Source organism: Halyomorpha halys, unplaced genomic scaffold, assembly GCF_000696795.3.
Source record: "Halyomorpha halys isolate HHAL.00 unplaced genomic scaffold, Hhal_1.1 Scaffold1970.1, whole genome shotgun sequence".
Lineage (NCBI taxonomy): Eukaryota > Metazoa > Arthropoda > Insecta > Hemiptera > Pentatomidae > Halyomorpha > Halyomorpha halys.
The window spans coordinates 6,906-18,207 of record NW_027111504.1 but is presented as its reverse complement, the minus strand read 5'-3'; the positions used below and the strand labels follow the sequence as shown (position 1 = coordinate 18,207).

The 11,302-nt window shown below is 39.2% G+C and overlaps 1 protein-coding gene across 1 annotated transcript in view; it reads right to left on the bottom strand.

Annotated features, from left to right (window-relative positions):
- Nucleotides 1–11,302, bottom strand: part of LOC106690918 (zinc finger protein 845-like) — a gene marked incomplete at its 5' end in the record, with an annotated part of 23,517 nt that overhangs the window by 10,975 nt on the left and 1,240 nt on the right. Inside the window, one exon of the mRNA XM_067049540.1 lies at nucleotides 10,736–10,918. Within this exon, the coding sequence (XP_066905641.1) occupies nucleotides 10,736–10,918 (183 nt within the window). The remainder of the gene's footprint in view (nucleotides 1–10,735; nucleotides 10,919–11,302) is intronic.

Genomic DNA, 11,302 nt, shown 5'->3' with positions numbered 1-11,302 from the left:
AAATAATTTTCCATATCTTTTCTATATATGTTATATTCTACAGTATAGGTTTACGAGGATTGTTCGTAAACTGGCGGGGTGGAGTTCTGTCAGCTCATGTGTACATATAAAGATGTGCTGAACCCAATAAAGCCAGTATGTTACAGCAGTTCAAACGTGTTACATCTTATTCCTTCTTCTCTTTTTTGACATTTTGCTTTTCCAATACTTAACTAAGTGGCATGAGTTAAAAGAGGAAACGTATTGAAGAGGGTGACGACAAATGTGTTGGAAAATGATTGAAGAGTGAAATAATACGTAACAAAGTGGGCGGAAAATAGAATGAATAAATAAATAAAAATAGAAGATAATAAAAACTACTTTTTAATAAGTGCGAATATGAACTATTTGTGAATATGTTAATGATAAGTTGTACTTGTCGGTTTTTTAATTGACGGAAGAAGGTTCTAATTGGATATAGATATATAGAGGCTTTCACAGATGATCCTTTTGTCATGGTTACGAACTGCAGTAAGTATAGACGTTTTGTCGAAATCGAAGGAATGATTTAAGGAAAGAGAATGTTCCGAATGTTTTGAGGCAGAATGATTATGTGAGGAAACAGAATATTTATGTTGTTTGACACGGTTTTTTTAGAGGTTTTTGTTTTCGTCTATATAAGCAGAGTTACAAATAAGGGTGGAGTAAGGGATACGGTATACAAAATGCGATTGGTGTAGAGGAGGAATAGGGTATTATAGTTTAGTGTAAATATTAGATAGTGTGTTGTGAGGTCTGAAAGCAATACGAAGGTTAGGTATAGCAGAACGTAAGAGTTTTTGGAAAGAGAGGGGATGTATAGTAATGATCTGTATCCCAACTTGATGGGGAATAGAAAATGGCGGAGGGTAATCCAAGGCCGACGGGAAGCGGCAGTGAGGCGGACAGAGACTCAGGGCCTAACAGTAGAGATAGTAAAACCTGCCCGAAGCACAGAAGATCAAGAAGAAAAAGAGTACGTGAGGAGGAGGAACCCCCCCCCAAAGTCACCAGAAGCAAAAAAGCTCAGTGAATGAGCCAGTAGAATACAGGATCTGGTCCGGAAGTATTTAGAAAGGAAAAAACCACAGCTGAATGCCAGAAATATATTAACATGCAGACCAGGAAACTATGCAATATTATAACAGGGTTGGAGGCCCAGTGGGACATAATCCCAGAGATAGTCGTTGAAATAGTTTAAGAAACTGTAAATACCGACGAACTTCACCGTATAGTGTGGAAAAAAGTATCGCAGATTGTAGCTCCTATGGTGGCAGAGGATATAGGAGACGCCATAGGAGCTGTGTACGATAAAAGGAAAAAAGAGTGGGTCTCCCTTACACTCAAAGGAATGTCGTGTCTAATTGGTGACCTGAAGAGGAAATTGGACTAGGATTACAGCAAACATCCGAAAGACGAACTCTGGAGAAGAAGGAGAAAGCTGTCACCCCTCGGGTAATAGAAGGGGAAATTCCGGATGCTGGAATATTAGTACAAGGTAAAAAGTAAATATGAGGGTAAAAAGTATAAATCACCAGCCCCGATGCCACAAAGATCCAGCAAGACGCCAATCTGCAGGGGAAAGAACATGGATACTGACGAAAGCTCTGATGGAGTAATGCAGGAGGATGTAGGATCATGGCCATGGAAGATTCAAGAACGAAGAAAAGAAAAAAAAAGGCCACCCAGACACTGGAAACACCACAAGAAGAGGAGAAAAAAAGCTTACTTTCACTGGCGTCCTAGCGAGTATACCAGCAGGTATAAGGGGGTACCTAATTTCTGGAACGAGAGCAATCTAGACAATTATCTTTGGAGTAAGATCCCTGTAGACACGCCGAAAGATGAAAAAGACAGGAGGGAGTGGTTAAGACCCTGCGAGGGGTGGACTCACTAATACGTAGGTGCTAGAGGTGCACCAAGCAATGAGGCTCGCTCTGATGACATTGAGAGCGGAGGATGGTGGAGCAGGACCATCCGCCACACCCTGCTAAAATATCCACGTAGGACGTATCGTGCAGGTGGTACCTGGGAACAAGGCACAAAGTCAAGGAGTGCCCAGAAAAGAGTAAGGCTGCAGAACTGCCAAAGGCAGTTTATGGAAAGATCTCCGACAAAGTACGGGCAGCATGGAATGCCCGGTACATCTAGAGATGATGGTCAAGTAGGCGAAGAAGGCCCGGTATGCGTAAGCTGCAAATCCTGCAGGTCAATATGGGCCGGAGACCAATGGTCGCTAACGAATTATAAACTCTCGCCCGAAGTGATTACATCTTGGCGATTCAGAAGCAATGCTGTCGAAAGAATGTGGGCAGATGTTTTGGAGATACGTCGAGGGCGGTTGGTCTAGGCAGTGGCCAGAGGAGGCTTAGAGCAGCGATTGTTGACGTTAACCCTGCCCTCGACGTAATGGAACTGAAGCAATTCACCACAGCAGATCAAGCAGCATGTTATGTCAGGTGGGGCAGAGTTGCCTTCCCTCTGGTTTTAGCATATATATGCCGCCACGACAGGCGAATGTAAATATCAATCTAGAGGATAATATAGTTGCTGTGGAGGCTGTCACGCTAAACTATAAAAGCGCGATAGTCTATTCCGACACCAATTCTTGGAGCACGGCCTGAGGTTCAGTTCGTACAGACGTTAGAGGTAGGGTGGTAGAAGAATGCGTGGCGAGGTGTCAACTGATTATTATGAACGAGCCTTCTGGTCCACATTTGATGGAGCGCGGGGCCAGAGTTGGATAGATGTGGCACTTGCCACGGTTCCCATAGCAAAGCGTATTGCAGACTGGAACCTACGGTTCGACACATGCTCCGACCACCGAGTATAGTCTTCAGTGTGGTGGAGGAGGAAGGTCTTGCCCCAGAAGTAGAAAAGGTATGTGAAGACCCGATCGGCGATCTGGAGAGCGTTTTCCTATCGGGGAATACTGGCTGACAGAGAATGGGAGGAGATGACCCGACAGATGAGGAGACCGAGATTGATCACAGAGTGGCAATGCTTACGAACGCCGAGTATTACCCTCCGAGTATTACTCCGATGGAGGAGAGTATGTCTGGTCCCATGGCGGACGCCGGCTCTAACGCAGTAAAAAAAATGAATACTACAAATCCAGGCGTAGGTACCAGGAGTGCAGAAACGACGAGAAGAATCTAAGCATAGGTATAGGGTATACCGAAACGGAGTGCGTTACCAGAAGAAGAAATCCTGGGACGAATTTATCATTGAGGAATCAGAAAAGAATCCCTGGGGTATCCCGTACAGGGTGCCACTGGGAAAGCTTAAGACGTTACAAGTGATGGTGGCTATTAGAGTGAGAGTTGCCCAGGCATCACTTTGGAGAAGGCTGCCCAGATGTATAAAGACTATACATACCCTGGCGATGATCCATCTCAGGATAGTGCAGATGATGGAATGGTTAGACGCACCACGTTATACCCACCAGGTACCGACCTATGTCCACCATGGGATATGTGGGACCTTCGTCTTGCTGTGGACTGACAAAGGATAGGAAGGGCTCCAGGACTAGATAGCATAGATGCTGCAATTCTCAAGAACAGTGCCCCTCATATCGAGGAAGAGCTATTGGATATATTCAATGAGTGTCTGGATAAGGGGTACTTTCTAAACAAGGTTTTTTTTTTTTTTTTCTACGCCACAGGAAGTGGCCATTTTCCTTCTCGCAGCCCAATACAATTTGACTCTTCCTCTTAGTTGGTCCGCATCTCGCTCAACATCCTCCAGACCAACAAACGCCAAAAGATGGTCCCCATACATGTCCCCCATGTGGCAAAGAGGACATTTCGGGGAGTCTACGATGCCAATTCGATGGAGCAGATCATGTCCTGTTTCTAGCCGAAAACAGGCCACTCTCTCAGCTCTGCTAAGATTGCCGGGGATTCGTTTATCCTTATCCAGTAGGCTCTCCCACTTCTTTCCTTCCACTTGAACTTTGTGTCTAGCACTTGTTCTGTCCTTACAATAAGAGATTTCACCCTTCTGTAAGAAAGTGGTAGAACAGGCTGGTTCTCTGCACAACCAAGTTTAGCCAACTTGTCAGCTTGCTCATTACCGTCTATGCCAACATGGCCTGGTATAACTTTCTAAACAAGTGGAGGATCGCAGACTTGAGATTACTATACAAGAAAGGTCGTAAGGATAAGGAAACGCCTAAATTCTATCGACCAATATGCTTCCTCCCAGTAGCTAGTAAGGTCCTGGAGTACATGATCGTCCACAGCCTTAGACCATCCTAAGTGCTGCAAGTCATCCACGGCAGTTCGACTCGACCCGTGGCAAGGGAACTACGGATGCGCTGCTGAGAGTGCGTAGGGACGTAAAGGAGAGTACGGAGAAATATGTCTTATTGATAATTTTTAACATCTCATCTGCCTTCGAAAGCGTTTGGTGGCCCCGTGTACTCCAGCGCTTGCATGAGCTCGATACCCCCAGTAATCAATACTCCCTCGTAGGTAGTTACCTAAATAACAGGAGTGTCAGGATCAGGGGTAACTACTACGAGGCCGAGAGAAAAATCGAAAGAGGATGTCCGCAAGTTTCGGTCATAGGAGCAGCTCTGTGGAAGCTAGTATTCGATGAGTTGCTAGGAGAACTAGAGGACAAGGGGTTCCTTGCCACGGCTTACGTAGGTCCCGTGGCGTGGGTGCATATGTAGATAGGTCAGATAAAAGTAAAGCCATTTTGTTATAGTAATCTGGAATATCCACGATGGCAGTCATGTTGCCTTTGTCTGCTCTAGTGATAATGATATCGTGATGACATTTTAAAAAAAAAAAAGTGTAAAAGAAATATCTTTAAAGAATTGAGGAGAAAAATTACAAGTATCGGAATGGGGATGTAGGAGATGATTGGAAATAATGTTGCTAATAGAATACGGGATAACTCTTTCTTGTCATTGGAATGGTGAATAAGGGGGCCATTGTGAATATATTCTAGATCGGTTATAAGTTCTGGGATGATCTTTAATGAAGAGTTGGGGCTAGAAAAATTTGGATCTAACCTAAGAATATTTCGAACGTTGGGTGGAATATCGGTAGATGCATGTTGTGGACCTATTTGTCGTCACCTTTTACATTTTAGAAGCTAGCGATATTTTATAAATTTTATTAAATTTTGAGAAGATAAGTTATTTTTTTTGTAGACAGGTTTGTTGTAAAAATGGTGGAGATAGTGGTGCAAAGATTATAGAAGCGTATGTTTATACTGGTTTTGAGGTTATGGGTCAGAGATGAAATTTTATGGTCGAGGTGGTAGATTTTTCCAATAATTTCTCGAATTTTTAAATTAAGGAGGAATTTTTGGAATTTAAAGGAAACGGAAAATAACTTATAATTAAGATGTTTGGATACACAAATTTAGTTGATGAAATTATTGATGGATTTAGGAAAACTGGAGTTTGAGCGGTATTTGAGTAAAAAAATACGATGTTCCATATTATGGGCCAGACGCCTATAGAGAGAACAAAGATATTTATATGAGATTGGAGATTAAGATAAGAAGTTTTGAAAAATGAGAATGACAAATTAGGCATAGCAGGCGTGGAAATATTAAGAGAAGTTAGAGTAATACAACAAGAATGAATAGAAGAATAATGGATGATAAAAGATGCTGAAGTTCTAGAAGGGGTGAGTTGGGTGTGTGAAGAAGTTGGAGAGCTGTTATTCAATTACCTATGTATACATTTTATTTTCCACTTCTCTCATCACTTTATTTTATTAATTCCATTCTGTAAAATTATTCACTTTATGTCATTCTGTCATATTACAAATTAAAGGAAGTGGACCTTTTCAAATCGGTCCATAATTTGTGTGCTCCGTTAGATAGCGGGGACAGTTATTAACAAATATCATTCAAGCCAAAGAAAACAACTAATAATCACTTACCAGTTCCATCCATGGCTAACCAACAACGATATAACCTAACGCACTGTTATAGACTGGTAGTGCGGCCGCTGGCTAATATCAAATCTTCGCATCTTAATAAAGACTAAAACAGTCTCCAAGGCACGAACCTTAAAAATGTTAAAGCTATTGTGGGCTCTATAATTTAAAAAATAAATAAATCAGATCAGATTTATGCTTACTAGCTCAAAGTAATGAACCAACTATATCATATCTAATTCTAGCGATGTTAACACTCATAATGCACAAACGTTGATTTAACATAAAATGAACTCTTTAACTTTCTTCTCTTCTTTTTAAGGAAGTGGATAAAAATTAAAAAAAGGAGTATAGTTTCAGATATTAGTCAACTTTCGAAAGAGAAAATATGAATAAACGTTCGCACCTATCCAACACCTATATTTGTTTGATCAGACGAAAAGTTAAATGTTGTTGTATTAAAAATTGATAAGTTTTCAAATACAGGAATTTCATTTATGATATTGGACAAGATAAAAACAAATGTACATAAATACAAACATCCACCGGCCCCAAACGATTTAGTACGCCTCAGTTTCTTTTTTCGAAACAGAAAAAATGTCCAAGGAATAAAATTGTCCTACTTGAACGAGCTTACGAAATACATCGTTATTATCGGATACAACATACTCCTTACAAAACATTAAAACTTTGTACGTACAAGAGGTTTCCATTAGAACGCCAGCGCTCCCTGCCGCTCATCAAGTGCAATTCTTCGTATCTAAAAGAAAGAAGACTTTAAAAGTAAAAGAAGACTTCCCTCTTGGATGCAGGTCTCATCTTGTTTAGGCGTTGATTCGGCAAATGCCTTGCAGCAGGAGAGTACCCGGGGAAGGAACTATCTAATATGCCCATTATTCCCGGAACAAGGTAAGCATGAGGTCAGGGGGCGTGTACTAAAAATATAGTACTTAAATTAGAAGACATTTTTTCTCAACAATTTATTAACACAACAGATTTTCTGTTAAATTTGAAAACAAGATTTTAATATTATTTCATTTATTCTAACACGAAAAATGTGAGGAAAATTAAATAGGTTTATTAAAGTTGAAAGATTTTGAACTTAATCGACACTCAAAATTGTTTATACATTTCATCTTTCACTGTTTGGAAATCTTCCCCCACCAACTCAAACAGGGAGGGAAATAATAAAACATTTTCGCATGTTCGATATAAGAAACAATGACCATTGATTAAAGTTGTCTTGCTTTAGCGTGTGTACACTGTTAGCTTACAATGTAACTTTTACTAAACTTTAAAACCTCGAATGAACACAAGAATTTTCGATGGGCACCGGAACTCCGTAGAATTGGAACCACAATTGGAGAGGTGCCACTCTCCTTCCGACGGTTAGTCCTGCACCTGGTGCGCTATTGCCGCCTTGCTGAAGATAGTTCTCTTGGTTATCCATTTATATCCTCTCCATGTAAAAGTATCAATCTGCAGATCGTTGAGCTGTGCATCTGGGGTATGTGTTTCTTCTTGTTTCCCTTTTGGTGGGTTTCTGTTATATTTCGTGCTTAGTCAAACTTTGCAATTTTCTACGATTTCTGCGATTGTCTTCTTCATCCCCCACCAAAAGTACCTTCTCTTTAACGCTTGTAGTGTTTCTGAGATACCGCGGTGATTTGTTTTGCTCTGATAATACGCGACATTCACTTCTCCCCGGCATTCGTATTCCCGCAGGATCTTCACCATCAGCTTGTATCTGGCGAATATCCTGTCTATTCCTATGTGTTCATCACGCCATAGCCCCTTGATATTCTCCTAAATTATTGATTCTCCCAAATGATTGATACACTCCCAACGTACAGGTGACACTATTCTCCAGGCTTCGTTGCATTGTTCAACGTTCTACAGATCTGGCTGTTCTTCACGCCTGGCTGTGACCAAATTGTCGTGATATTGATCCTCCCATACTTGCTGCACTCAACTTGAGCAATCCAGTAGTCCTCGTCTACAATCTGCCGCCTCTTGTCGTTTATTATGTCCTCCAATTCCTCAATATCTACTGGTCTTCCTTCCTCCGAGCTCCCGTTAGACGAAGATTCCTCCCTATCATCTTCCTCCACCACATTCTGTTCTTCTTCCTCTTCCAAAATCCACTCCCGCAGGAATTGCCTAGACTGTTCTGCGGCCTCCTCTTATACTGCATTTACTGTAATTGCTTGAGACAACCAATTGGGTACCACATTTTCTTTTCCTGGTTTATATATTATGCCCATGTTATATTGTGCTAGGAGCTCCTTTCAATGCGTAATCCTAGCTGAAGGTTTCTTCAACTTCACCACCCATTTCAACCCACGCCGAGAGGCTTTTGGTCAGAGTGTACACTAAACTTTCTGCAAAACACATAAGGTCTAAAGTGGTCAACAGCCCATACTATTCCCAAGAACTCTCGTACCAACGCACTGTATCTGATCTCCGTCTTCCACCATTGGAGTGATGATCACCTTTCTATCTTTTTCAGAAGATTGTTGAGTGGGATGAGGTACTCAGCCATATCTGGCACATATCTGCGGTAAAAATGTATTCACAGCTTCCTCCGAACTAAATCTCTAGGCACTAACATCTTCTGTATTGCTGCAAGTTTATCCGCATCGGGTTTGACTCCTTCCCTGGAAATTGTATGGCCTAAAAAAATTATTTGTTCCTGCCCTAAAGATGATTTCTCCCCCAATAATTTGACCTCAAAGTGCCTGATTCTCTGGAATACGCTGTGAAAATGTTATACATGTTCGGCTTCGTTCTTACTGAACACTAGAAGATCATCGCTATAAATCTGACATACAGATTAGTTAATTCCTCTTAAAAATTCGTCCATTAGGCGCTGGAAGATTATGGCAGCATTTTTGAGTCCAAACGGCATTCTTGTAAATTCGTAGTGGCCCCTCTCAAATGCGAATGCCGTCTTATGTTAATCCTTAGGGTCCATAGGGGATATCCGGCCTCCGAGTCCAATGTGCCGAATACCGTTGCCCCGCTCAGCCTGTCCAAGCAAGCATGTCCAGCTAAGTCAGCGGCTCAGAGTGTGGCACTGGGAGCATCCAGCCAGGAGGCTGGTACCCGATCTCTGTTGAACGCGAGGGTGGTGGACAGAAATAAAAATTGTTTACCGTTTTATTTGTTACGGTAAGATAACATAAAACATTCTTACTGTAGTGAAACATAACAAAGGCTTAGCAACTACTAATTTCAAAACAAGTCGTAAGTTGACACGTTACAAACGGCTTGTGATCAACAATCTATACTTTCAGTTTACTAAAGAGCAAATTGTATATGATAAAAAGTGAATTTTTAAATCTCACTTAAACACACCTTCTTAAATATTCATTTTTTAAAAAAAAATTCTCACAAAAATAGGATTAGAAATATTTTCATTTTATAATATTTTAAAAATATTAACAAAATAATTTTTAAATTATGAAATTTGTTCTTTGAAAACAACTTATTACGAAGATCCAAAGAAAAATGAGCTTAACTCCTAAAATGAACAGAGTTAAAAAAATACATTTAATAATGAATGACGTCAATCAAAGTTTTAATTAACACCTTCAATAAATAAAAAAAAATAAAAAAAAGGAATACTAAAACCAATATTTCTTAAATATTACTTTATTTTTTAGACAAAATAACAATTTTTAGTAGTCAAATATTTATATCACTATATAAATACATTGAATTAAAATTATTGAACAAAAATATCTATATTTTTATAAAATTCTTACACTAATACATGCTTTTAAAATCATCAAATTTGCGTCAAAAATTGTTATTTTAAATTCATTAATTTAGTAGGTCGATGGTTTTATAAAAGTAAGGCTTTAATGGACATTTAACTGTTTGATTCTTTGACCAGGTTTCTGTTTTGTGATGAAAATAATGAGTTTTAAAACATTCCCAAATTGTAAATTATAGGTCAGGTGAACGGTCCTTCCGCTCATGATTAAACTATAGAACCATAGGCAGTTTTTTACTAACACAACTCACTAAGGGACTTTGAAAACCCGTGAAAAGTTATTTGACCATAATAGAAACTTCATTTAAAACATATGTAATCATTAAACTTCATGAGAACATAGGAATTCAAAAGGTGTGTTATTCAAACATAACATATGAACATAACTATAATCAATATATTAGCTATTGTAAACACTGCTTATAACGTATAGCTTACAAATAGAATTAGGATTTATGAATGTCAATTTATGAAACATCTCGTGAGGCTTATGTGCTATTATCTATATTTGAACTGCTTTGTATTGACAATGAGAACAATGAAGGAGCTTTTTGACTGTATGGAAGGCCATTATAACTGATTATAAGCTTCCATGGCTTCCCAATAAGGCTGACTTCTATAAAAAAAACTGTTATATGTGAAATTAAATTGCAATTCACAATGACAGCATTGATAAGGATTCTCAGTAGTGTGATGGGCCATTATATGTTGATTAAAATAATCTATTCTAACTGATTTATGTTCACAATGAGGACAGTGATGAGACTCCTCACCAGTATGAAGTGCCAAAATATGTGATAATAGACATCCAAGTATTGCAAATATGTCTTCTATAACAGGCCGTTATATGTGATTTTAACTTAGCAATATTTACTATTCTATAGCTACAATGGTGGCTTGACACTGGCTTCTGAGCAGTGTGATGGGTCATTATATGTTGATTAAAAGCATCTATTTTAACTGATTTACATTCACAATGAGGATATTAATGAGTCTTTGCATAAGTATGACGGGCCAATGTGTTTTTTTAATTTACCTATTTGAACAGATCTATATTCACAATGAGGACATTGATGAGACTTTTCACAAGTGTAAGGGACCATTATGTGTTTTTTTAAATTACTAGGTTTAACTGCTTTACATCCAGAATGAGAACATTGATGTGACTTCTCATTAGAATGACGGAACATTATGTGTTCTTTTAAATCATCTTTTCGAACTGATTTATATTCACAATGAGGACATTAATGAGGCCTCTCATAAGTATAACAGGCTATTATGTGTTGGAGGATATTGATGAGGTTTTTAATCAGTATGATGAGCCATTATGTGGTCTTTTAAATTCCCTTTTGTAACTGATTTATATTCACAATGAGGACATTGATGAGGCTTCTCGTGAGTATGACGGGCCTTTATGTGGTTTTTTAAATTAAATTTTGTAACTGATTTATATTCACAATGAGGACATTGATGAGGCTTCTCATCAGTATGACGGGCCATTATGTGGTTTTTCAAAACACCTTTTTGAACAGCTTTATACCCACAATGAGGACAGTGATGAGGCTTCTCATCAGTATGTCGGGCCATTATGTGTTCTTTTAGG